Source organism: Manis pentadactyla, chromosome 5 (assembly GCF_030020395.1).
Source record: "Manis pentadactyla isolate mManPen7 chromosome 5, mManPen7.hap1, whole genome shotgun sequence".
NCBI classification, from domain to species: domain Eukaryota; kingdom Metazoa; phylum Chordata; class Mammalia; order Pholidota; family Manidae; genus Manis; species Manis pentadactyla.
In genome coordinates, this window is record NC_080023.1 from 156,096,710 (window position 1) to 156,124,263 (window position 27,554).

Below are 27,554 nucleotides of genomic sequence, written 5' to 3' on the forward strand. Positions count from 1 at the left end.
GGACCAATGCTGTCACCAGGTAACCAGAACCCTGTGGTCCCCAGGGAAAATCATGAGGCGGGTGCTTCGGAAGATTGCTCAGAATGACCACAACCTGGGGGACACATCTACTGTGGCTGATCCATCCATCATCAGCCAGCTCTTCAGCCACCGCTGCCTGACTATCCAGTGAACAAGACCCTGTCCTTTTCCCAGGATTCCCCCTGCTTGGCTTTCCAGAGTTTTCCCCACTTTCCCTGACCCCTGTCCAGGAGTGCAGAGGGCCAGTGCTGACCCATACCACCTCCCCTGACCAGCTGTCTGGGACTGAGGACCAGCTTTGCCCCAGAATAGAGGTAACTTCCTGTGGCTGCCAGGAAGATGAGACAAGGCCTAGGTCCACCTCAGGTTGCTATACTCCTAGACTCAAAGAGCCCTTGGACCCCAGAACAGGGGCCTTGAAGTCAATGTCCCCAACCCAAGTTAAGTATTCAGTGGGCAGTGAGGGCCTACACTGAAGCAGGGAGGCAGCTCTGTGATCCTATGTCAGCTCTCAGGAAGCACCAGTACTTACCTTGGGCATGCACTTGCCCTTAGAAATGCCTGTTTGTGAGTCCTGGAGCAATTATTATATTTTTAAACACTTTGCTGCTTTTGTTCTGGGTCTGAATTCCCTTTTGTGCCAGATGGCAGTGCTTGTCTGCACATTTGCTCCAGGAGCTATGCAGGCAGGCTCATTTTCCAGAGTTTTCAGATTCATCTGCTTCTTGCAGGAGTGTGTTTTGTTTCTAGGGCCAGGGAAGTTTGACTTGTCCTCTGTTCCCAGCCTCCCCCAAACAGAGTCCTGCCAATGAGAGAAACTGTCAGATGAAACTCTCTTTTCTTGCCCTGGTCATGCTCAAGCCTTGTGGTTGTAGGAATAAAGTCTGTGAACTCAAGAAGGCAGTGATTTGTTTTCTTAGGTATTTTACTATAACTTGCTAGCTGTACTGATTTGTGTGGGGGATGGGAAGGGGAGTGGTTTCCCCCAGAATACTCCAATATCTTCCTTCCAGAACTTTTGGTTTGGGCAGAGCTAGGCAGGGTTTCACTAACAAGCCCTTTGACAAGCTCCTGAGCTAAGCAGGAAAGCAAATGAAGCCAGTTCACAACCATGATGTCCCATCATGGATGCCCTCCCTTCTGGGTTCCTATCAGGGACCCTCTCCCTTTCTCCAATCTACCTCAAGAGGGGTGACCCAGATTATAGCTCTCCTTCCCCTAAATGTACAAACCAAGGTATGACAGAATCAGCAATATAGTTTTATTTAAGGCAGACATGGGGGAAGGCTATGCCCCTCCACCCATTTCCTTCTACCCCTCCATCCTGGAACCTGATGAAAAGGCTTATGAGGGGCTGACAAGACGGTGGCAAGGTTATGGACCCTCATCTCAGATCAGCTTCCTTTCAGCTGAACCTATCCCCCAGTGACTTAGGGACCTCTCGATCCTCTCAGGGAAACACAGCTTTTCTAGTCCTTAGATGAGGGAGCTGGGTGAAGGTACCCAGCATCCACCCTTCCAGGAAGCCCCTGGAAGGTCTCTAGAAGAGGTCAGCCCTCCCAAGGTAGGCAGAGGAAAGCCCCTCGGAGGGCTACGAGAGGAATAACAAGTACAAGGGATCCAAGGTCTCCTGAGTGAGGTCTGGACAGGCTTGGCTGTGCCTTCACACTGGATATGGGTTGTCCAGGACTGCCACTCCTGCTGCCACACCACCATCTGCATGCTCGACGGCTTTGGTTCGAAGCAGATGTCCCACATGCTTGTTCATCACGAATGTCTTTCCCTGCCTAGAGGAATGGTGCAGGAGACACACAGCTCCATCACTTGGATTTAGTCCCCCAAACCCAGGACCTTTCTTGGTCCCAGCTGAGCAGTACATGGGTGCTGACTATACCCAAGCAAGTGCTAGGATTTTAGAATCAGATTTGGGTTTGCATCCTAGTTTGGTAATTACAAATTCTGTGTCTTTGGGCAAGTTACTCAGTCTTCCTAAATACCAATTTCCTAAATTTAAAATAGGGCTCTCTCTCACTTTGCAAGATGGTCACGAGGATTAATAAACCAGGAAAATCATTTATCATGATACCAGGCTCACATTTTGTGCCCTATAGCTGTAAATTTCCTTCTTTGCCTCTCAAGATGGCTGCGGTAGTAGGGGAAATTGAGGGGGAAGTGGCAGGCAGAGATGTTGGAAGTGATTAGAGGGAAGATTAGAGGGAAGGGTAAGCTCTGGTTGGGAGCATGATAGGATTTGTTATTACCACCTTGCCCTGACCTTGGAGTATTTTGCAGGAAGTAGGATGAGGGGCCAGGAACTGTTCCTTACAAATTTCCAAGTATTCCTCTCTTCCCTATGCTTCCTTGCTCAAAGCCAAACCCAGAGGCAACTCAGCTTTTCAAAGCTACTGAGCAGCCTCTAGATGGCCCATCCTGCCTTTCCCCAGAATCCCTAGTGGCCTGGGAACTGTACCCGAACTCTTCTTCCCTGGGGTCTCCTTCTAGTCCAGGGTTATTTTTCTCATCCATCTTGGCACTACCTGGAATTTCCTTTATAGTAGCAAAACATTTCTCATCTGGGCTTCATTTGATAGCCCTGTGAGGTGAGCAGGTCTTGGGTCCTTGGCCTCATTTACTAGATAAGGAAACAGGTAATACAGCACGGATTGGCAGAACTGGGACAGTCCAGAATTCCTGCTCCCTGTCCAGTGCTCTTTCCAGGCACATTTGGCTGGCCTCTGGCAAGGAGCAGCCCCTTCTGACTGGCTCACCTGACATAGACCCCGAAGATGCCCAGCTCTGAGATGCACTGGACCACTTGAGCAGGGCTACCAGGCCGTAGTAAGTAATTCCCAAAAGGCTCAGGTTTGATCTTCTCCATGAGGATGTAGGAGGCCCTCTCCTCACTGTCCTTCAGCTGCTCCAGGGCCTGCACCATCTCCTCCCCATATAGGTTGTTACCTGCAATTCCATTGGCCAGTCACCCTTGACCCTCTGCCCACCTTCTCCACCCTATACTCCCACTTCTGGGGCAAGTCAGTAGCCTCAGTTCCTGAAACTAGATCCGGGAAACTAGGGTGGGCCTGGTTCCCAAGAAAGGAATGTCACCCAAACAGGAGAGCCCTCACTCGTACAAGTGAGCACATGTTCCACCACGCCATCCTGTCTTGGCTCCCCTCCTATCTAGGGTGTTCCTTTTCAACCTCCCTGATTGGCTCCTGGCCCTCTTAAATGTTGGGATTCCCAAGGAATAAGACTTCCACCCTTGTTCTCTCCTTCATATACACGCTTTTTTTTTTCCCCAGGGAAATCTCTTCCAAGGCTGCACTTATATCCTGTAACTTGTTAACTCCCAAATCTTTAACTGAACCTCTCTGCTGTAGATTTCACATGGATATCCCATAAGCCCCTAAAACGAACTCAGTGTGTCCAAACAGAACTCATTACTTCTGCTTGAACCTGCCCCTCCTGGATGTTCCTACTTCCCAGTGAAAGACATCCCTAGGTCATATTTAACTCCTCCCTCTCCATTACCTGTCACTAATTGGACATGTCTCTTTGGTCTATAGCCCTAGCCCAGGCCTCTACACTGTTGTAGCCCTAGCTCAGGCCTCTACATTGCTCTTCTGGACAACCATACCAGCCTCCTCTATGGTCTCTCTGCTACCAATGTCTTCCCTCATTCCAGGACGTGCTTTCCATGGCTGAAACACAGATTCTGGATCATGTCTCCTTCCCCTCCTCAAAACTCTCTGATGGCTTCCCACTACCTTTAAGATTAAATCCTATTTCTTAAATGTATTCAAATCCTTTATAGTCAGATCCCAAACAATCTTTTCCAGCCCAAATCCCTGCCTCCTCCCATCTCCCGTGCTGCACTCCAGCCTCACCAGTTACTCGTTAATCTCCTAACATATCACACTTAAATGGACCTGTGCCTTTGCCTGAAGTTGCTCTGCTATATGGAATTCCCTTCTCCCTCTTCCCCCTGGGAAATTCCTGCCTATCCTTTAAAGCCAAGATAAAAAAACCCAGCTCCTCTAGATTTGTGAGCAGACATGATCCCCGCACTCAAGGAATTCAAACTAAGCAGGAAGACATCCAACCTCCTGATAGGCCCCCATCCTGCTTCCCTATAATTCATACATAGGCACCTCAGACTAAACTTGTCCAAACACTCCAATGCTGGTTAATAGATTCCCCTGTGCTTGACACACATGATTACAGGGTCTCCTGAGACACTGTCCAAGGCGAGGGCCTGATTCTGTTCTTGTATCCCACAGAGGCTGGAACTGTGCCCATAGCAAGTGCCAGTCAGCACTAATGACAACCTGCTAGCCCCCTTTCTGCACAGGGGGAACCACCCACCTCCACCCTCTCTCTGGGGCTTTAGCACAAACTGGTCAGGAGTAGCAAGGGCCTCAGCAATGGCCTGATCCCCTTCTTCACCCTGGCAGGAGGCAAGAAAGAAGTCTTAGGTCAAAGAGGCAGGAGCTGAGGTCCTGCTGGTTGTGCAGAGCAGTATCAGAGGAAGAGCAGGAGGGGAAAGAGCCATATGCCCCTTCAGGATGGGTGCCACTATTTGGATGTGACCCCTAACAAACTACCTGCAGCACCAAGTACAATGAGAATAAGCTTTCTCTGAAAACAGTTCAGGGCTCTGCAGCAGGAAGACTGGAAAGTGGGTACAGATACTCCCCAGTTCTTGCCATCTGTCTCAGCCCCTTCCCCTGACTACCATCCCCATTTCTACCTTTGCTGAGGAAGCTTACAATGAATTCCAGCCCCACTCCCCAGGGCTCTAGGGGTTCTCACAGAGCATCATCAATCCAAGTCCAGCCTAGTGTCAGCTCCAACCTCCCCAACACATTGGACTCTGTTCCCTGCCACCTAGAAGGCCTGTACTGGGAGAAACGGGCTGCTACACACCATGTCCAGTGAATAAAGGCCAGCAAAGGTGGCCCGGAGACGGGCCACAGCCTCAGACTGTCCAGGGAGGAACACCTCCAGCACGCCCACTCTGCTCAGCTCCTGCTGCACCTTCTTAGTTCCAGCCAGCTGAGTGGCAATGTCTGGGCACTTGACAGCACATGACCTCTCCAGCAGCAGACGTGCTTCCCAGTTCTGCAGAAGGAAGAAAACAAAAGGAACTCTATTCCACTTCAGCTGAACTTTACTGAGCATTCATCAGGAACCAGGTACCATGCTTTTTCTCCTCACATTCATTGTCTTCCAGGGTCATTGCAACATCCTTGTGAGGCAAGTGTGATCCCTCCCAGTCTTCAGAATTCTTGCCCTCAGGGAAGCTCACAGTCTAGCACAATGATACATGACTGTAATTAAAAGGGAAAAATGACCAAAGGTGTAAGAGTATAGAAAAATTGGTGAGGAGGTTTGAAAGGGGTGGAACACCTGTTATGAGCTCAGCTTCCTACTCTATGCCAAATAAAATTCAAACTCCTTAGCACAGCCTGTAAGACCCTACAGTTTCTGCCTTGTGCCTCATTTTCAACTTCATTCCATGATGTCCCTCCATACCACTCCCAATTCCAGCCATAAGGTCAGTCAGTCCTCAGACACACAATCATTCCCACTTCAGTGCCTTGGCATTTGCTGCTTTTTCCTCTGTCTGAAATTCTTTTCCTTTTGGCTTTTCCAATGGATGGTTGGATCCCTCTCATCCTTAAGTTTCAACTCAAAGTCACCTTCTCAAACCACCCTATTTATGTAGGTTTCCCCATAATTCTCTAACTTTTCACTCTGTTGTTGTATTCAAAGAGCTTCCTGCAACCAGAAAAAAAATTTTTTTATTTTTGTTTACTTTCTGATGATCATCTCCCCAACCAAACTCTGTAAGGACCAGATCCTTGTTATGTGTCTTGTTTCCTGTTGTATCCCCTGTTGTATCTCCAGACAGTGCCTGGAGCTTTGTAAGTCCCCAACAAATATTTGTTGTTGTTTAATGAGGTGAAATTTGAGTGAACAGGTAGAGTCTGACAGATGAGACTCAAGAGGTAAGGGGTACTCAGGTTAATGGAATAATAAGAGCAAAGTCCTGCAGATGGGAAATCACAGGATGGATGGTCTGGTGTGCCAGGAGTTCAGGGTATGAGTGCCAAGGAAACAGCAGAGGGTCATGCCTTACAGCTCTAGTCCCCATTCTCAGGCACTAGGGGACAGCCTGCTTTTGACTCCAGACAACATCAGACTGCCACAGCAGGATCAAGGCTATGGCCTAGGGAGCAACATGTGTCCTTCCTGCTACCAACTGCCACAGCCCCTACCCCATACCGTCCTTCTTTTGATACAATCCATCCATCTGCAGGACCTTTGCCTGGTCTTCACTAATAACCCCAGCTACCTAGTAGGCTGGCATTCCAGGCAGAGTTACAGGTGCCCAGAACATCAGAGATAAACCCAGAGAAGTACTCCATTATGTTAGAAGCAGAGAAAGCAAAATTCAGAGATGAGCAGGGGCTTGCCTAGGGTCACCCAGCAAGTCACTAAGCCTTGTAGATTTACCTCCATGTTCAAAACCTAGTCTGAGTTTCTCACTTCCCTAAAAATGTTCTCCTCGTGCACTAATTTCCTTCCTTGTTAGTTCAACCTCTTCTCTCTTTTTAAAGTTTTCTCTGGCCCCTTTCCCTATATTCCCTGTCCTAGAACCTGGATCCATTTTCCCAATGGACAGTTTTTCTCTTCTCTAGTCAGCAAGTTCCCACCATTGCTAAACCACTTTCTAGAGGAAATGACCCTCTATAGAGCTGCCACCTCTGTGGAGCTGCTCCTTATACAGCTGGGCCTTGGAAGAATCGTATAGTCAAAGAATGACAGATCTGCAAGGAGTTTCCTCAGTTTTCTAGTGCAGTTACCTCAGCTTACAGAAATTGAGCCCAGAAAGGGTCAGGAACCTGCCCACGGTCACAATGAAGCAGAACCAAAGGCTCATGATCCCCAGCCTACTGCTCATGGTATTTTCTAACAATTATTTCCTCCTTTACCTTCTTCCAAATGAAAGCAGGGCTTCTTAGCTTCTCCATGCTGTGGATTAGGGGCAGGGGGAGAAGAATGATATACTGGAAATGCCACAGATTGAGAGTCAGAAATACTGGGAACTCCTTTTGGGAGCCAAGCCCCTGCATCTCTACAAACCTTAATTTCTTCATCTGTATAGTGGGGATAATTATATACCTCACAGAGTGGTTAAAAGGATTAAATAAATAATTGATGTGGAAAGTAATTTTGAAAACAAATGGCATGATAGCAAGATAAAGTAGTATCACTACTGCCATTAACTTAAATGGGTAGGTGATACAAACTTTCTGACAAAGATAAAAGGAAGGTAAGAGTTGGCTGGAAAAAAATGGTTGATGGTGTGGTAGAACTGGTTTGTACCAGCTAGGAGAGCTGATTATACCCATCGCTTCCCAACTCTGTGTTCAGAGAGGTTAAATTGGGTAGCTTAAAACTGGCCATGATGGGGGTGTTACACCATAGAATGAATCTCCCCCAGAAGGATGACTGTTACTTTTACCAGTATATTTCTATAAACAGTGTGAATGGTTGAAGTACCATGGATTCCTGAGGATTCAGATTCTAAAAGACAGTGTGTTTGTAGAGAGTGAGAGGTAGCAAAAAGCTTGTGGGAAGATAGGAGGTTCTAGCAGCAAGTTCCCGGAAGAACTGTAGCCAGAGCTCAGGGACAAACTCAGGTTGTTGTGGTGCCTGAGTCAGGTCTCTGAGGAACAATGGTGGGTGCCAGGAGGCAAAGAATGGCCTACAGAAAATACCAACCTGTCGACTATACTGACTTGGCATATAGCCATCCCGGAAGTAAACCACAGCAATTTCCTGGCCGTCCCTAGAACACAGGATGGAGAAAGCTGCTACATTAAATTATAACTGTTATAAATTATATGTTATAATTCATTATATATAAAGTTAAATATAAAAAATCAGGCTGTTATAAATTATAATGTGTTCAGTGGTTCAATCTATTTTAGGGTGCATCAAAATGAGTTTGGCTTATTTGAAAGTCAGTCCACAGGAGTAGCCTGCACAGGGGTTCACTGGAAGCAGTGAAAGTAAATACCTACACCCCCAATGCTTCCACTAAAAACCTGGAGGTGTACGATAAGAAATGCTTGACAATTTCCAGATCTAGAGTCATTCTAGGGAGGCCAAAAGGAAACAAGAAGGCAAACAATCAAATTAGGTAAATTTTTTAAAAGTGGGCTAAAAATTACCAAGCAGAGAATCATACTGCAGTGCTTAGTAAAACATGCTTAAAGTAGTTGAAAGCAGGCTGAGATTTTTAACAATGGCAGCAGTGAGAGTGGGGATATGTAAAATTATGAGTCTAGTTAAGACAGAGGTTGTTTGAACTTCTCCCCTTTTCTTTATTTGATACTGTCTGGTTTATCTGTAAATTAATGACTTTGTTTTGTTATGACAAAAGTACATCTTAAAAATAGTAAGTGGCATTGTGAAATTCCCTGGAGAATTAAGAAATTCTTAATTTTAAGAATCATAAAGTTCCAGGTCTAAATATGTGTGTGTCGCAAGCAATGCCATCCAAGTGTGTGGTCCTAAGGTCACCTGGTGGTGGCCTCTGAAGGGAAGAGCAGGGCCTGGCTTGGAACACAAATCCAGGCTCCTTGAGGTCTTGCCAGAGCACAGAGAGCAGCTGCTAGGTCAGTCACAGAATGAGGTGGCTGCTATTCTTCCTGACAGCCCAGCCCAGCTGCCCAGGCCTAACATGACCAGTCACCCAGAGCGACAAGAAAACTTTTGGGAGCCTAGGGGCATATGAAAACCCAGTAGGCCTTTATCTAGAATGTCAGTAGCTCTGATACAACCCTTTAGAAGCAGAACTTGGCTAGCCTTGTCTAAGATTTCCTCGGATGATGGGATAGTTCAACCCTAAAATTCAGAGAGAAGGAAGCAAGCCATCACATCTCCCAGAAGAAAGGGTCTCTTATGGGAACTGGGTGGCAGAATGAATTTCCTATACCAGCCCTCTATTGGATCCTTGAGGAATACCCCCTGAACACTTACATAAACAGCCTTCGGTCTTGGTCCAGAGACCCTTTTTCAGAGACATCTTCAAACCTTCGCCGCATTACATGGATATTCCTGGGAAAGATTGGCAAGGGTCAGAGCGAATGGAGGCTCTGTTTGAAAGGCTCTCCACATTCCTGAGGCCACATCTGGATGTACCCCCTCCTTTACTGACCTGGCCAGTAGCTCATTCTCTATGGCACGCTGATCAAATATGTTCCTTTCCTTCTCTTGAGCAATCAGTAGTACCAGAGCACTGGGGAAAAAGCACAGGTGGCCCAAGGCTACCAAACCTTATCCCCCCTCCATCCCATTCTCTTTAGGAGTATCTACCCTGGAGTGTTGGATATGAAGATTCAATGAGATCCTGTATGTAAAGTGCTTAGCATAAAGTGTGGCACTAGTAAATGCTCATTTAGGATTAACTATTAATGCTGTATTAACATTGCAATAACTGTTAATACAGTGGCTCCTCACTTGTCCAGATGTCAGTTGCCTAGCGTCTTTACACATCTAGAACATGGTTGAGAAATAAGAAGGAAGCAAAAAATGCCTCTAGGCAGTTAAAACAGAGCAACAAAATCCCTAAATCAAAGTTTATGCATTTACTCACACTTGTTAGACACAGTCGTAACAACCCAGATCTTTTGCTCTACCAAGCCACAGCCAGTCAGGGATGGAGTGGAAGATTCCGAATTCAAGCCCTGATAGCAGTAAGAAGTAACAGCTGATAGCAGAGAAACAGAAAAACTGGAGAAAAAGAATGAAAGCCTAAAGCCTAACAGTGGGACCATTAGTGCAGGCAAACAGCCTCAGGCACCTCTCTAACTCTAGGTAGCACCTCTGTATTACATCAAGATACAATCACTCACAGTCATGATGACCTCTAGCCAACCAGAAAAGGTTATAGTCTGCACCACTTATTTAAGATGGAACCCCAAAACTCCATTAATTTTGTCACTTAAAAGTGCAAGTTTCTATTCCTAGAAAAATTCCCTCATTTCCTAATGACGTCAGGCAAGCTGTGGTTGCCACACCCATGAATGCTGAACACCCCCAACCCCACCTTACTTGGCTGATCCGTAGAGCTCCCAGGCTTTGGCAATCCCTAAGGCCAGTCCCTTGCTGGGATTATTGGAGAGGATCTTGGCAGCTTCTTTGGTCTTACTCAGGACATTGAGAACATGTCTGTTGGAAAAGAGATGTCCATTTAGTAATGATGGACCTGGAAGACCCCTCTGCCTGTGACTCATAGACACTTACAGGAACATCACATTGAGAATCAGCTGAGCACTAAAAAGGCATCTTACCATCATGCTCCTGCAAGATCCACCTTAGGCTGGAATATGCTGGGCTGTCCTAAGCCTGACCATTGCTGTACATGCCCAGAGGAGCCCTGAGACCCTATGTTTCCACTCCACGCCAACCTCCCAGTGACCTGGAAACCCTTTTCCTGAGCACCAGGTTCTGTCTGGAACCTTGCTGCAGATAAATTACAGCAACCTGAAGCATCACTGTGGATTAGACATGGATGCTTCTAGGGTCCAGCCTCACATGGGAAGTCCCTGATCCCTCTCTGTCTTGGGAGTCAGACCCTTCAGACCTCCAAATTTCTTTCTCATACCCAGACCCTTGTAGATACTGTTCCCTCTGCCAGGAATATTAACTTTATAATAAGAGGGCAGGACTAGATGAACCATGAGGTCCCTTCTCTTCCTGACATACCAAGACCAGTAGAAAGGGTCTACCAGTAGAAAGGGAGAGGGGGAGAAAAACATGACCCATGGCTCAGGGAGGCACAGAGTTGAAGATCCCTGCCCCCACCCGTGATTGCAGGCTCATCAGACTGTCACCCCACCGGTGTGTCCAGGGCTGCTCAAAGAACTCACCGATGCACAGCTGGGGTCCGGGAAGCCAGGCCCCCAAAGCTGGCAGAGATGGTGTTGATTTCAATCTGTTTCAGGGCTGGGAATCCATCCGTGTTGCACTGGAACATGTAGTCTGAGCGATTCAGGCCCAGGAACACAGTCTGTGGGGAAAACTGAAGGCTGAGGACATTTGCTCACGGGCTGATTCTGAGGGCCTAGCCACAGAGCAAACAGGTACTTTGAACTCTATGTAGAGATTAGAGGCACCAGCTAACACTCACAAATGTAATGGAATGATTCTCTGGGTCACCCCAGGATGGCCACTGGTGTACAAACTTAGTGGGGAGTAAGGAGAGGCAGAGTCCCATGAGCTCAAGGACTGGGCCAAATTCTTCTGGTAAAAAAAAAAAAAGATGGGGGCCTGTGCAGCAGGTCACAGACTAGGGTGGAATGAGGAACAGTTACCTGGGCAATGCCCTCTTTCAGGACTTGCTTGTGGATGTCAAAGAGACGAGCAGTAAAGTTGTCCCTTTTGATAGTGCTGAGGGAGGAAACAGAACATTTTCTAGGCTACATGTGACCTTAAAGATCAAGTAGTTCCAACCCTGTCCATTGCCTCCTGAGTCCTCTCTGGCTCCACTGGCCCAAACTTGAATACCCATGCCAATCTGACAGAAAACAGTGGTTTAGAACCCGGCTCTAAAGCCAGAAAACCTGGGTTCAGATCCCAGCTTTACCACTCACTGCTAGGCAACCTTGGAGAATCATTTCACCTCTGTGTCTCAGTTTGCTCATCTGTAGAATTAAGAGGAAAAAATTATATTTGTATCATAGAGTTGTGGTGAAGGGTAAATGAGATACAGAATTACATGTACAGAACTTACATAGTGGCTGGTCCCAAGAATTAAAAAAATGGCATGTTATATAGATATAACCATTCTGTACTTGAATAGCCCTGACGGTTGGTAGGCTTTCTGGCTGACCTAACAGTAGTAACTCTCCATTGCTTCCCCTACACTCTGGGACCTCCCAGAACAAGTCTTCTCTGTCTTCCATGGCAGCTCTCAAAGATTATAAGACAGCAGTTATGCCCTGTGCCTCCCCTCCAAATTTTTCTGACTCAAGCTAAATGTCCAATTTTTTTCTTCAGCCAGTTTTCATATGATATGATCTCCTCAGGGGGTCTCTCCTATCTGAGTCAGATCCCCCTGCTATGTGCTCTCAAAGCACTGTGGACTCTCCTTGACTGCATTAATTGCAGTTGTAATTACCCATTTTATTTGTGTGAGAGTTAGCATTCCCTCTCCTACTTGGCTATAAACTGCCTGAGGATAGAGAACATGTCTGTACTAGTTCATCATCATAGTTCAGGGTGCTGCTGCAACACATGAATGAAGCAGGGGCCCATCCATTATGGTTTTCTGGAGCCTCAGGAAGATGTACTCACAGGTAACAAATGCCACACTTGCTGCCTTTCAAGATTCAGGGCAATCTCTGCATGCCTGCTCAAGCCTGACTTGCAGGTTTACCTGGTTACAGGGACCCCCACTGAGCCCATGTAGCTCAGGCCTGCCCTGAAAGTTCTGCTCCCCAGCCAGATCTCTCATGGGACCTTTCCCAGCCCTGAGTGAGGAGGAGAGTCCCTAGCTGGGCGTTAGCCTCCAGGGGAGTTGAGACACATAATCCCTTTTCTGAAGAGGTGATCCAGACGGTCTTCTCCCTGGCAAGGGAGAAGGGTTGTGTGTATTTCAAAGGGAAGGGGAACGGGAAAGCAGTGGTTGCAGAAATGGGCTGCAGGGAAGATCTCCTACATGACTGCACCTTTAGGGTAGAGATATATAATCTTTATAAATCATAAATCGGGCTGCTTATATTTCCCACATCAGAGCATCACAGGTACAAATGCTGGGCTCATCCCAAGAAAGATCTAGGGGGAACGTGGTGGTCCATCACTCTTTGGTTTTTAGTTCCACATCAGCAATTTCCATACTTCTTACCATGTGATCCACCCTCACACCAATGTGCACATTTTAAAAAGATTTTGTCTCTAACAAAATTTTCTTTTGAAAAATTAGACATGCAGTTATATATATATACACATATATATGTCCAGTTTCTATATAAATATATATATATATATATATATATATATACACATACATACAAATACATATATTTTTATATATTTAATTCTAAAGTGAAGAAACTTCCATTGCCCCAGGGCCTGCAGTGGAAAAAAACATCAAGGAAGAAGTGACAGAGAGGAGTGGAATGGGGTGAGCCATTTCCGGGGTTCTGTATCCTCATGTCCTGGATGTGGCCCCAGTCTGCATCCCCATCTCCGCCCCCCACCCCACAACCAAGATGAGAGGCCTGAGGTGACAAGAAAGGGTCACTACTTGGGAGAAGAAGTGAGAAATCTGACTTTAAACCTAATAACCTCCCCTGTCCTTTGTTTTCTCTAAAACTAGGCTGAGCTTCCCTAATTCCAAATGGAAATTTCAGTCTTCAAAGTAGGTGGTCATTGATCAGAGAATCACAAAATGTCAATACTGAAAGGGATCTTAGATGTAGGCCAACCTCCCCATTTTACAGATGAAGAAATTGAGGCCCAGAGAAAGACAGGGACTTGCTTAAAGCCATATAAATAAAAGCCAGGATTAGATGCCAGCTCTCTTGTCTTCTACTACTTTTTGTTTCTCCTAGGGGGTACCTGTCTGCCACCCAACCCAGTCAGTGGCCAGAGCAACACCTCATGGCTCATCAGTCATCCAGTCCCTTGGTTCTAGCAACTCTCAGCCCTTCAATGCCCCACTACCCAGTACCTGGACAGAGTTTGCTCCAGAAAGGCAGCATTCTGGCTGACAGCATCCACCAGCAGGTTGAAGTCCATCTGTACAGCATAGGCCTGCTCCAGAAGGGCACCGGGGACCGGTGAGGGGAAGAGCGTGAATGGGGCATAGCTTACCACCTGTTCGAGGAGAGAGAGTGGGCAGGGGTAGAACACCTGTGAATGTGTTGTATTCTTGCAAATGTAACCTCATGGAAACTATGGCCTACATTTACTAAGGACATACAACCTGCAGAATAGTGGTTACCTCTGGGAAGGGAGGGCGGGACAACAGGATAAGGAACGGACACAAAGAAAACTTCTAGAGTCTGTGGTATTTTATCTCTTTACAAAAAAAAATCAGACATAAAATGGCCAAAAACAAACAAAAAACACAAAAATTATTGAGCACTTGCTGTGTCCAAGGCACTGTTTTAAATACTTTGAATGGATTCATCATTTAAGTCTATGAGGAAGATACTACTGATGCTTAATAAATAGATAAGGGAACTGAGTCTCAGAGTAGGTTAAGTAACATATCCAAGATTATATAAAGCTGTTAAGTGGCCCTGGGATTTGAACCAGGATGGTTACTAAACAACACACACACACACACACATGCACACGCAGTTCCTAGCTAATTAATATCTAAGCTCAGGACCCTCCTCATGCCAGGAACTCACACTCCAGACCCCTTGCCTTCTGGTTGGGGTAAAGAGAGAATCCTCCTAGCAGGTCTGTGGCAGAAGTGAACCCTGGCCCCCAGAGAAAAATCTGGGAGTCATTCCCCCCAGTGTTAGAGATAGTGACTCAGGCTGCCAGGCCTGGAATACCCACCCAGTCAGCTGCCAACACCTCAGGGCTCACTAGTCTTCCAGTCTCTTGGTTCTAGCAACCCTCAGCCTTTCAATGCCCCACTACCCAGAACCCATTCTGAGTTCTTTGGACTTTGGCAGAGCCAGGAAACCCAAATACCATCTAGAACACTGTTTCTAGAAGGGGATAATGCATTCTGAGATTTCCAACAACAAATGAACTAGAACTTGGGTAAGAGATGACAAAATGACCTTGAGACTTGGATTACGAAGCATTCCTGAGTTTAACCTCTGAGTTCATATCAGTTTGCCATTAAGTCAGTTTGAGTTTATATTATTAGAACTTGGTGTTTATTATTTGTTTTAAAAATATTATTATTTTGAATAGATAATATAAACCCATGATACAAAATTCAAAAGAAACAGGAAACATAATAAAAGTATGTCTCACTCCCCCACTGGCCCCAATGCCCCAGTTCTCCTCCCCAAAGACAAATGGTATACTAGTGGCTCACATATCCTTTTAGACTGATGTATATGTATACATACATATTTTCTTTTTGTAATGCACAGAGAAGCATTATGATACCTACATTGTTCTGTTCTTTGCTTTATAAATATTTCAGAGACAGTTCCGTATAACATTCAAATACAGCACTCCCATTCTTTTTAATGGCTCTGTAGTATTCCATTCTTTGGAGAGATATGTATACACAATTTATTGAATCTAGCCTTCTACTATGAACATTTGGGTGATTTCCTTTTTTCCACCCCATTAGAATCAATGCTTCAGTGGATAGCCTAGAATATACATTCTAAGTATTTTGTATGTGAGAAGGATCATAAACTATAAATTTCTAAGATTGAAAATCTAAGGTACTTAGGGTAAATTCACCTAAATTTTTGGTAGATAATTCCAAAGTTGCCCTCCTTAGCATTTATTCTAAGACAAAACTTAGTAAAGGTATTTGTGAGAGTAAGATTTTTTCAGCTTGAAACCTTTATGAGTTAGAGGGGGAATTGCTGCAGATTATGTAATGGGTGACCTAATATTCTGAATGAATGTGTGATGACTACAGGGGCGTTTCCTTGGCTTTAAATCTCAGAACTCTGCCTCTTCAACAAGTCCCATTTGGCCTGAACAACTCCCAGAGAGTTTTTTGCTAAAACATCCCTCTGCCTCTGTCCCTGCAACTCATTATGCCCACTTGAATTTGGGATCAGTAATATATAACTGTTCTCTGCTGTTCATAGGCTAAAAGCTGAAACATACAGTTTTCTCACTTTTGATAGAGACACAGAAACCAAATAATATTCTTCTACTAGAGGAAAACTATAGCACATACATGACAATAAACACTCTGCTTCATAGTCAGAGAAACAGACAATGATGGGAAGAAGTAAGAAAAACTCCCATCTTATCTAAAGTAGGCAGCCAGAACTCCACTCTAGTAAATTGTTGCCAGACAGCACAGGCAAGAAAGCAGGCCATGGTTGCCAGCTGATCTGATTTTTCAAAACAAGCTGGATATCTAGATTTTTTTTTACTTCATGATTTGGCTCTGACTTCTTTTCAAGACACTCTGGTTTAAAAAAAAAACAACTGTTAACAGTGCTTGCTTCTGGGGAAGAAACAGTGGCTTGAGGAAGTATTCACATACTGGTATTCATATACCAAATACCTTTTGAATTTTGTACCCTGTTCATGTATTTAAAAAAATTAATTCCCTCCCTAAACCTGCAGGAACCAACTATTCAGTCTGCACATGGCTGGTTTGTAGCCTTGCTCTACATACAGGATAAAGTTCACACTTCTCTTCCACCCAGTATCCAAAGCTTCTCAGCTGTCTGATTTTGGCCTGCCTTCTTTCCCACTATGTCCATTTTTATGCCCTGCATTCAGCTGCATTTTCTTGAATATTTTTTGCCTTTTCCTACTTTGGGGCCTCTGGTATGCTATTCCTTTCCCCCATTTGTCTTTTAAGACCTAGTTCAAATACCACTAATGAATTGCTCCTTTTTCCCAATATTCTATACAGTATTCTGGGACAGGTAGTAAAGCATAAAAGCTCAGAGCATTGAATTCAGGAGGCAGATTACTTGGGTTTCAATTCAATTCATTAAATAACCTCAGGCAAGTTACTTGATCTCTTTGGGCCTTAGTTTCCTCATCTGTTGTGCTGAGGACTAAATGAGTTAGTGATTCCAAAATGTTTAGAATAGTGCCTGGCACACAGTAAATACTCACTAAATGATAACTAATATTATGCAGCAAGCTGCCTATGTTTCCTCATAGAACTGCCATTATTTAATTTTGTCTTGTGGTACATTCTCCAACTAGACCATGAGCTCCAGAGGCCAGAGCTTCTGGCTGACTCACCTCAGTGCCTAGAATGGCCCTGCATAGAATAGGCACCTGGTAAAGATTTGGAATGAAATTGCATGTGTGCACACACATTACTGGGTTAGGAATCTCACTGAGGATTGTGACTTTTCTAGGCTCCATTAATTTCCAGAAAGACCAAGTGTTGGACCTTCACACAAAAACCTGTTTATTAAAAGAGGAAAAATAATTTTGGAAGGGAAAAATGCTTGTCTGGATTCAGACAAACAGTTCACAAAATCTAAAGTTCATAAACTAAGTAATTATATCCCCAAAGCTAGAAGCAGACCTTCCACAGTATCAGCCTACTTTAGATGACAACCATTCTCATTCACTTGGGCCTCAGCCAACACTTAACTGAATTTGGACTCTCCATCAGGCCCTTAACTAGGTTCTGAGCATACAGAGACAAAAGAGGATGTGGTTTGGTAAAAAAAGTGGCAGCTTTTTAGTTACTAATATAGATAATCATAAGGTATACTGTTAAGTAAAAAAAAAAAGACCTTGTCTAGTATGCTTCTTTGTGTAAAAAGTGGGAAGAAGGAATACATATATATTTTCTTGTTATGAATAAACTATCTGAAGTATAAGCAAGATTGCTAAAACTCAGGTTGCCTTCTGGGCAGGAGAACTGGGTGGCTATGGAAGGTGGAAGGGAAGGTTAAATTGTCAACTCTAATACCTGTTGAAATTTGAACAATGAAAATGTCTTACCTAGTCAAAATAAAAACGTTTTTTTTTTAAAGGATGAGATTTTTAAAAGATGTGGTTTGCATGCAGCACTTCCTTTATGTATCAACCCTAGAGAAACACTCATAGAAGTGCCCAAATAGGAATGTATGTGGATGTTTCCTGTACAGGTAGTGTTACATGTAGTCGTAACATTAGAAATCACCTAAATAGCCATCAGTAGAGGAAAGTGATCCATTCATTCCTGGAATACTGTGCATCAGAATTCTGGAAGCTGACTCTAGTGGAGAGGGTTGCAAAGAGTTCTGAGACAGATTGTTAAATGAAAAACAAACAAAAACACACCACAGAGTAACAACATGTATGATCTAATTTGCTTTTTAAAAAAACCATATATTTCTTTATATACACATATATGTATATAAATGCACAGAGAAAGACCTGGAAAGATATACTGAAAACCAATTACAGAGAAGGTAGTATGATTAGGGGTCTTAAAAAAATAATAGCGCACTGAGCAAAGTGCTTCACATGATCTATCCTTTAAGTTTCTTACCAACTTGATGAGGTAGGTCCCATTATTACCCCTTTTTTATATTGGAAGAAACCGCAGCTGAGAGAAGCTAAGCAACTTGTCTAAGTCACACTTCAAACACCAGACTTGAATTTGATTAGCATGCTGCTTTTTACTTTATATAGTCTAAAGATCAATTTTAGTTATTAAAAAAAAAAAGCAAAAGAGATGTGGTTTTTGACCCAAATAAGATGCCTTCGGTCTGGCAGGGGCCAGTAGGATCCAGAGCAGTGTGGTCAGTGCTGTGGGGATGGGTAAGAGCTTACATCCGAGGAGCTGGGTTCCTGTGAGGTCCTTAGCAACACTCCCTCAGACAGTGCTCGGTCCACAGCCTGCCGTGCCAGCTCTTCTAGCTGCTGCTCAGTCTGCAAGAGGCTCCCCCAGCTGGTGGCCATCCCAACCTGCAACAGGAGGCGAGAGAAGGGCTTAGTGACAGATGGCCTGGGACCCAACAACCACTGAAACTGGCAGTGTTGTACAGGGGAGCAAACACTGAAACTGGCAGCTCTTAGCAGCTTCCATGAGCACAAAGTGGAAAGCTTGACAAAGCATTTCCATTCCACTCTTGATTCCCGATACAATGATGGCATTATTCTCACATTAAGGAAGTGGACGCACACAGTTGAAATGACTTGCCCAAGGAAATGACTAGTAAAACCTGGACTTGAACTCAAGTCTCTGGACTCCCAACCCAGTGCTTTTCATTGGAAAAAGAGGCACTAAATGTTCTATATGACTGGGGCAAGTTCCTCCCCGCCCACCCCCCAGAGCTGTGAAACAAAGGTTATGGGGTAGATCCGTGGTTTCCAAAACCATCTGAATATTCTGGGAAGCCTGAAAAAAAAATAGATTCCTGGGCTCCACTCAGAGATTCTGATTCAAGAGGTCTGAAAGGAGGGAAGGGCTGAAGCTCTCTATTTTTCTTTTCCTGGGATGGGAACCATTGCAATAGATTATTAATTTTCCTTCTAGCTCCAACAACCAATGTTGGCAGATCTCAAATAAATTCCATGGTGGGGGTGGGGGAGACAAAGAGAAGATTTTTGTGGAATACTATGAAATACAGCTAAGGTGAACCCCTCCTTCATACTAATTAGAAGCAAACTCACTAGCAGGAAATGACTACATTCCTTATATAGACATATGTCATCACAGCACCAAAAGACAGAAAATAATTCTGAGAAATCACAGTAGCAGGACAGAAGCAACTGAAAACCAAGTGCCCAGTATAATAGGAAGAGGATTCCAACTGGATACCCCAAGACACACAAGAGTCAACCAACTCACACACCTTGATAATGATTTTCTAGCAAGCCCTGGGGGGTTAAGAAGATCTGGATAAAAATCTGGAAACACCAGTCATTAATTGCCCTATTGTCATTTGATTTTAGTAAGGAAACACGGCTGCCAGCTCAGTGGTTCCCCAGGAAGAGCGCTAGAGAATGACAAGTAACCTCTCACATTCAGCTCCATCCCCCTCTCTCCATGGCAGAACCGGTGCTAGGTCCATTATGAAAGTCTGCCAGCTTCAGCTCATGAAGAATGAGCATGTGATTTCAAGAGTGTCCTGACAACATCCCTGTTGGGTGAGTTAAGGCAGTCATAGTAGAGAACAAAGCTCTGGAGTCAGGAAGACTTGCGTTTGAGTCCATAATATTACTTTCTTTATAAATAAGGTTGCCATGTGGGTTAAATGAGAAAAATCTGTGTGCAGTTCCTTAGCAGCATTTGGCTAAGGCAACTAGAGCTGCTTTTTTGGCTGAACCCACTTTACAGGTGGAGAACTTGTCAGAGGTCACATACATCAGAGCAATGAAACCCTCCATTAGCCCCCATCTCTTTACAACTCTGGGATTCCAGCACACTTGCCTGCAGTTTGGCTTTTGTTTAGTTGTTTAACACTGGCATCTACTGTTAGGCCCTTGACTAGGTACTGAGGACAGAGAATAAGATAAGACATAATAATAATAACTATGATAAGTGCTAATTGGGCCCTTTGTTTTTCACATTCTAGTCTCAACCCTTCTTGTGACTTTATTTTGCTGAATCTATACCTTCACAGTAGTGCTTTCCTGGTCTTCAAAATAGAAAATCCAACTGTTTACTGGGAGTAGTCTCTACAGAACCAGAACAGCATTTGTTTTTGTCTCCCCACAGATCTGCTCCTCCTCTGATGATCCCCACCCACTCACCTACACCCGATTCTCTCCAAACCCTGTGGATTCTGTCTAAATACATACTTTGAATTCCTTGATTTCTCTCCATCTCCTGTCAGGAGCCTAGCTCTCACTACCATCACCTGTTCCCTGGGTTCTAGACAGGTTCAGAGTGAGGTTATCTCCAGTGACCATAATACACCAGGCTGTCTCCCACTTCCAGACCTTGGCACGTGCTACTGCCTCTTTTTGCAGCACTCCCCACCATTCCCGACCCCCGACCAGCGGGGCTTCTACAGCCCATTACTTCTCTCTGTACTTTAGGAATAATATCTCCAGGCCTACTACAGTGTTCAGTGACTGTTAGATACAGATAAATGAATGACAGACTGGTGCCAGATCACGAAAAGCCTTAAAATACCCACAAGAAAACCCGGTTGGACTTTATCCAGAGGCCGAGACCAGTGCAACAACGTCGTCTCCTGCCCAGACCTGCCCCAGCTCACCAGCCTGCTCACTTCCACTCTGGATAAAGTCTGTATTTAATCGCTTTCTATTTTTTTGTTTTGTTTTTAACTCCAGCTGTAGTCTGGTATGTCCCCGACACCGGCCTGATCCGGAGTCAGGAGAGCTGGGAAATCTAGGATCAACACACGCCAGACCAAACCCCTCACTGGACACCAGTTTCCTTGTCCCTGCCACTGGTTTGAGCTGCAAGATCCCTCAGCCTCCGAGCTCCCTCACATCCTTCCTCCCGAGGAATCGTGGCCCTTGCCGGCCGCCGTTGTTGCTCCCCAACCTACTGGTTCGTCGTCCAGCCGCGCTCGGTTCTCAAGCCCCTCGCGCGGTAACCCGAGGTCCAGGGGGCGGGGCCTAGATGACACCCAACGCGCTTGCGCAGACCGCAGAGGCAAGGCCTCAAGAGCAGGGCGGGGGAGGAGAGCCGCTGCCTGCGGAGCTGGACGGCAGCCGGGAAGGGGCAGTCCGTGAGCTGTCAGCCTTGGCATTAGGGGCGCGTTGGCTGGACCCGGGAGAACAGGACTTTGGGAAGGAGGGGAGGAGCCGGGCTGTGTCGGCGGACAGCTACGGGTTTGCATAGCTCGTAGGGCGTCAGAAAAGATGGGGGAAATGATACCCAGAATGGGACAGTCACTACCTCAGGGACACACAGTTGGTGGGGGTAGGTGTGGTAATAGAGGCTCAGAGAAGGGTAGAGACCCGCGCAGCATAGCACGTTAAGGACCGAGCAAATGTTAGAACCCAGGCTTCTGTTTTCCACCCAACTGGGTTGCAGAATAGCCCACCTTCCAGATTAATCCCAGGACAGCTGCAGGAAAAACCCTAGAAGCAAAAGGAAAGCATTTCCATTTTTCCAGCAATTTTTAAGTTAACGCTTGAGAGTGATCCAGTGTTACTCAGAATGTCACTTGCATCAGGATCCGGGAAGGTTTTTTAAAATGTAGATTCTCGATTCCCTACCCTCAAGAATAAGAATTGGGCAGCCCCTCCCGGGTCTTTTAACTGTTCCTTCTATCTGACTTGTGGTAAGATTGTTCTCAATCTGAAGCACCTGATAAAAATTTAAAGTGAATTTATCCGTCCAGGCTTTGGGGAATGAACCATGAATATGACAGAGCACCTACTTCTACATCTGATTAAGAAAGTAGATAGGTAAACAGTGCTTTTCTGCAGAATTGGGGAAGGCCTTTGGGATCTTGAAGGATGAGTAGCAATGTGTAAGCAATGAAGGAAGTAGGGGTGGAGGTGAAAGGCAGGAATGGGAGCAGTGTTGCAAGTAACAGGAACAGAAACAGCAACAGAAAATAATTCTGATTGTGGCTAGGCTTGTTTTAGAGAAGATGAGGAGTTTGGTGTACATAATGAGGAGGGCCTGGGGGTTGGAGCAGGCAGAAAGGAGCTCAGTCTTGTAGAGGGAGCCTTGGATATCAGGTTAAGGAATTTGGCATTTCTCCAATGAGTAATGGGAAGCTAAGGGTTTTAAGCAGGGGAGAGACATGGTCTGTTTTGAGTGTTAGGTGCTGGTTACAGCATGGCAAATGGCTTGGAAATGGAGAAACTAAAGCCTGAAAAATAACTCACAAGGAGTTAATGTGTGAATTGATGAGGCAGTGGCTGAGGAGGAGAGAAGGGGATAGATTTAAGAGGCATTTAGCAGGGCCAACTATAACTTTATAAATCAGTGGCCAAACCCAGGGGCCAGGATTTTTCCCATTCCTTAAATAAAGCATGTACATTCTCTGTCTCTAGGACAGACTGAGCCCTCCAATCTTGTTGGAGGGAGGTAAGGGATGGATGACTGGTTATTGGATGATGTTTCCATGGTGTCCCTCCCCTATCTTGCTTTTTTACGTGAGGGAGAGTCTGAAGCAGCAATTACTTTAATAGGCCCCAGGTGGCAGGAAAAGTCCACTTTGTTAACCAGGAACAAAGGAAGCTATTTCTAGGGCAGCATGAAGTTAAAAAAATTGTGACCCAGGGATCTCTGTACAGGTTCCCCTCTTCCAAGATGGGTGTCAAATGATCTGTATCAGGTGTCTATTGGTGAAATTTGGGGAGGATCCCAGAACTTAACAGCCTTTGGTTGAGTCCCCTCACACTGTGGCAGGTAAGGTATCTTTATTCCCATTTTGTAGGTATGTCAGCTGAGCCTCAGAAGTTATGTGACTTGTTTAAGAGGACCCAGTTTGTGGTGGGACTTGGATTGAGGGGTTCTTGCCCAAAGTTCTTTCAAGTGAGGCTTTGCCTTTCCTGCACCCTCTACCCAGATAACTGGCTCCTTTTTGTCATTCAGATGTTTCCTCCTCAGATGCCACCCATACACCTATCAGTTTTTACTACATTATCCTGTGTATTTTCTTCATAGCACTTATATCTGAAATTATTCATTTTATTTGTCTGTTTTCCCTCCACTGGAATGTGAGCTCCAGGAAAATAGGGACATTGTCTTACCCATTTTGCTCCCCACACCTGGAATGGTGCCTGCCACACCGTAGATGTTCAATAATAATTTGCTGAATGATGGAAATAAACTGGGGAGGGAGGAAGGAATGGAGATCAAAGTTTAATATGTTTCAGGTTCTTAGTATGTTTCCCTGTACTTCATTTAACCCCCAACAGCCTTTCAAGGTAGATACTGTATTTCCTTGGGTGGTTAAGAAGACATGCTAAGTGAAAATCTCTATTTGACACAAACTTTTTGCAAACCACCTGGAGAAATTTACAGAGCTCCTGTGGGCCCACTCAGGGATCCCAGACCAAGGAACCCAAGATTAGGGAACTTGCCCAAGGCCTCTTTGGCTGCAAGCCTTGGCTGGTTCCTTACTCCATGGTGAGGATAGATCCCACCTAGTGGATTACAGAGAGCCTGCTGAAGATTCTGGAACAGAGGGAGGTTATGATGCACTGAGCTTTGATGCCTCAGACTTGGTTTCAGTTCTGCCTCCACAAACTAACAGTGTGACTATAGGAAAGGCTTCTCACTTCTTTGAATCCCACTGTCCTCACTTTCAAAGTGGCATCTATTTTTTTCCTAATAATAACTAATCTTTATTGATCTGCTCATTAAGTGCCAGGTACTTGGCTGATGGCTTTGCAGTTGTTATCTCATGTTTCACCACAGCCCTATGAGGTTGGTACTGTTACCATCTCCGTTTTACAGCTGGGACTCAGAGGCTGGAAGAGGTTCTGATTTGCCAGAGATCATGCTGCTTCACACTATTAGCCACGGTGCTCATGCACACACACTTGGGATGTGCCATGAGCTCAGGCTTCCCAAACCTGACTTTTGAATCCATTGTGGTCTCTGTTCTTGGGGTTTGAACATTTGAGTCGAATTAGGTGAAAAGAAACAAGGAAGGCTGCACTGCAGCAGGAAAGAAGGCCAGTCCCTTAATTTTGTATGGTTCCTTTCCTCTGTGAGGGCCCCCCTCCAAGCCTGGACTGGGCCTCTTGACTGGGACATCACTGTCATCCCAGGGTCTGCACTGCACGTGATCTGCCTCTGTGCATGTGGCTGTCTTCTCTTTTTAGCAATGGCATCACCCTGCCTGGTATTGTTGTTTATGAGGCTATTTCCCCACCTGGCTGGGGGCCACTGCTTGGCCATTCACAGTGTAATTCCTCTGTTTTCTGGCCCCTTGCATGGGCCTGGCCCAGCAGTGCTGCTCAGGAAATGCCTGTGGAATCAAAGTGAGAACTCTCTTCTGTGTGGAACATTTACTGTGTGCCAGGCCTGTCCTGAGCACTTTATATGTGTTATCTCATTTACACCCCCACAGTAATCCTGGGAGGCAGAAGTTATTGTCCCTATTTTACTCAGAAGAGAAGACTCAGTTTGGCTTTGCCTTAGGCCCACTTGCATGATTGATGGCACCTGGACTGACTTCAGGGCCTGTGCCATCATTGTCCATGATGTGTCCTTGAAATTGTGCACCGATGAAGGGGAGACAGACTCCTCAGCCCCTAGATCCTCAGAGGCTTCCTATAACAAGCTTCTAGTCCAGCTTTCATTGTATCCATGAGGAAGCAGAAGCCCAGAAAGGAGAGATGACTTACTTACAGCCCCTCTTTTCCACTTAGTACCTATCTACTTAACTTTTAGGCAGGATAGGATCCAATTTTACTTAACATTATAACCACCCAGGTAGCCCAGTGCCTGGCCCAGATTGATACTCAGTAAATACTTTAAAATTATATTTATTATGAAAACATTAAGAAAGGTATAAAGATCAGTATAATGAACACCCATATACCCACCACCCAAACTGTGAAGTAAAACATTGTTAATATAGCTGGAGGCCTCTGTGTGCCCCTCCACAACCATACTCCCCCAGCAGTAGACCCTTCTGAATTTGGGGTTTGTTATTTTTGTGTAATTTTTTATTGAGATATTGTTAATGTGCCATAAAATTCAACCTTTATAAGTGTACAATTCAGTGGTCTTTAGTATGGTCATAAGATTGTACAACCATTACCACTATCTAATTCCAGAATTTTTTCATCACCCCAAAAGAAACCCCATATGCCTTAGCAGTCACACCTGTTCCTCTCGTCTCTAGCTCCTGGCAATCGCTTATCTGTCTTCTGTCTCTGTGGATTTGCCTTTTCTGGACATTTAACCTAAGTGGAATCCTATATGTGGCCTTTTGTGTTCACTTACTATAATGTTTTCAAGATTCATCCATGTTGTAGCATGTATCTGTATTTCATTCCTTTTTATGTCTGAATAGTAATCCATTGTGGATACACCACATTTTGTTCATCCATCCCTCTGTTGGTGGACATTTGGGTTGTTTCCATTTTTTGCTATTATAAATAATAATGCTGCTATGAACATTCATGTGCAAGTTTTTGTGTGGATGTATGTTTTCAATTCTCAGATATATGCATAAAAATGGTTTTGATGGGTCATATGGTAACTCTATGTTTAACTTATTGAGTAACTGCCAGCCTCTCTTCCAAAGTGGCTTTTCTTTTTTACAGTCCCACCTGTAGTAAGAGCATTTCAGTTTTTACATCCTCACCAACATGTATTGTCTGTTTGATTAGGACCATCCTAGTGGGTGTGAAGTGGTATCTCATTATGTTTTCAATTTGCATTTGTCTGACTAATGACAAGCATATTTTCATGTGCTTATTGGTCATTTGTGTATCTTCTTTGGAGAAATGTCTAGTCAGATCTTTTGCCCATTTAAAATTGGGTTGTCTTTCTGTTGTTATGAGAATTCTTGATATATTCTGGATATCAGACCTTTATCAGATATATGATTTGCAAATAGTTTCTCCCATTCTGTGTTTTGTCTTTTTGGTTTCTTGATCATGTCCTTTGATGAAAAAATGTTTTTAGTTTTAATGAAGTCCAATTCATTAATTTTTTCCTTGGTTGCTTGTGCTTTGAGTGTCATATCTAAGAAACCATTGCCTATCCCAAAATCATGCAGATTTACACTTACGTCTTCTTCTAAGACTTCTGTAGTGTTCACTCTTACATTTAAGTCTTTGATTTGTTTTAGTTAACTTTTGTGTTTGGTGTGAAGTAGGGCCTATGTATTTTAATTCTTTACCAGGTGTGTGTTTCTAAACAATATGCAATGCTATATTTCCTGTTTTTGGGATTTTAAATGGTAATATATTGTTTATATTCTTGTGCAGCTTGCTTTTCTCATTCAGCTTTATTTGAAGAGTATCCATGTTGAGGAGAGCTAATTCATTCATTTTTGCTACTCTGTAGATTACACTGCATTAAAATACCACATTTCATTTACCTTTTCTCCTGTGAACGGTCCTTTGGATTATCTCTAATATTTTGCTATTACAAATGGTAGATAGGCTAATATGTGCCTCCTTGTGCAGTGTGTTGAGGTCATGAGCACATTCAGATTTCCTAGATAATGCAAAATTTATCTCCCAAGTGGCTTTACAAATTTGCATTTCTGCCAGCAATGTATTAGAACTGCCTGTGTTCTGAATCCTCACCAAGACTCAGGATTGTCAGATTTTTTTGGTTTTGCCAGTCTAGTAGATATAAAATGATATCTCATTGGGATATCCCAGACTAATAATGTTAATTTTTCAGTAAACATTTGCATGATTTGATGATAGATGCATGGAAGCAGAATGGATACGCTCTTTGATGAACAGATGACCCTGTATTCTGCTTGTGGCTAGAGGATGGCAAGGCTCTGGGCCTAGACTGTGCTGGCTGTTTGTAAGAAGACCTGGAGTGAAGAAGTGATGGGCAAGACCAAAAACTCTATATATAGGAGAAGGCATTTGTTACCCCAAAACCAAAGATGGGAACCTTTCTCCAGGGAGAGGCTATAGTCCTGCCCTTCCATCCCCTGCAAATTTTCACCAAGAAGGGGTGGGGGAACTGAAGCTTGAGAAGCCAGAAGGGAAATGTGTAAAGATGAGAATGGAATCTCATGATCTTAAGAATGACCCTTTTGGGGGGACTTTCTCCTGGTCTCTGTATTGATGGTATTATTTCCCTTGTTTATTCTACTGAGTTTAAGCATAATGATAATAAGAAAAAGACTAGTAATGATCATGTATTGAACACTTGTTATGTGTGAAGCATTGTGCCTTTTCTTTTTTATTAGTATTATCTCATTTAATTCCCTATGGCATAGGTGCAGTTA

General features: G+C 44.5%; 2 protein-coding genes and 1 long non-coding RNA gene across 6 annotated transcripts in view; 2 read left to right on the forward strand and 1 right to left on the reverse strand.

Moving 5' to 3' along the window:
- Window positions 1-920, forward strand: part of ACSS2 (acyl-CoA synthetase short chain family member 2) — a 44,769-nt gene extending 43,849 nt beyond the window's left edge. For both annotated transcript variants that reach the window (XM_036902489.2, XM_036902490.2), the window contains one exon: window positions 45-920. In XM_036902489.2, the coding sequence (XP_036758384.1) occupies window positions 45-172 (128 nt within the window). In that variant the 3' untranslated portion in view covers window positions 173-920. The remainder of the gene's footprint in view (window positions 1-44) is intronic.
- A 340-nt stretch (window positions 921-1,260) lies between these two features.
- Window positions 1,261-21,303, reverse strand: GSS (glutathione synthetase). Of its 3 annotated transcripts, none has more exons than XM_036902502.2 (13): window positions 21,194-21,303; window positions 18,505-18,639; window positions 13,772-13,917; window positions 11,412-11,487; window positions 10,968-11,107; window positions 10,150-10,266; window positions 9,254-9,334; window positions 9,076-9,153; window positions 7,813-7,879; window positions 4,948-5,142; window positions 4,387-4,468; window positions 2,790-2,979; window positions 1,261-1,808 (listed from the first exon to the last, which is right to left on the reverse strand). In XM_036902502.2, the coding sequence occupies exons 2-13, from the start codon at window positions 18,631-18,633 to the stop codon at window positions 1,685-1,687; spliced, it is 1,425 nt and encodes a 474-aa protein (XP_036758397.2). In that variant the 5' UTR covers window positions 18,634-18,639; window positions 21,194-21,303; the 3' UTR covers window positions 1,261-1,684. The 3 variants fall into 3 exon arrangements, with proteins under 3 accessions (XP_036758397.2, XP_036758399.2, XP_057358912.1); XM_036902504.2 differs by having other exon boundaries at window positions 21,198-21,294; XM_057502929.1 differs by lacking the exon at window positions 21,194-21,303 and adding an exon at window positions 20,901-20,923.
- Window positions 21,304-22,001: 698 nt separating this feature from the next.
- Window positions 22,002-25,535, forward strand: LOC118920315 (uncharacterized). Its single transcript, XR_005027862.2, has 3 exons — window positions 22,002-22,065; window positions 22,906-23,020; window positions 25,473-25,535. It is a non-coding gene; the product is annotated as an uncharacterized LOC118920315 (long non-coding RNA).
- Window positions 25,536-27,554: the final 2,019 nt, after the last annotated feature.

Coding starts and splice junctions, on each gene's coding strand:
- GSS (XM_036902502.2), bottom strand. CDS start 18,633: ATGGCCACCAGCTGGGGGAGCCTCTTGCAGACTGAGCAGCAGCTAGAA. Junction 5,143..7,812: donor CAAGTCAGTATAGTCGACAG/GTTGGTATTTTC, acceptor TTCCTTCTGCAG/AACTGGGAAGCACGTCTGCT. Junction 2,980..4,386: donor GCCCCAGAGAGAGGGTGGAG/GTGGGTGGTTCC, acceptor ATGGAATTGCAG/GTAACAACCTATATGGGGAG.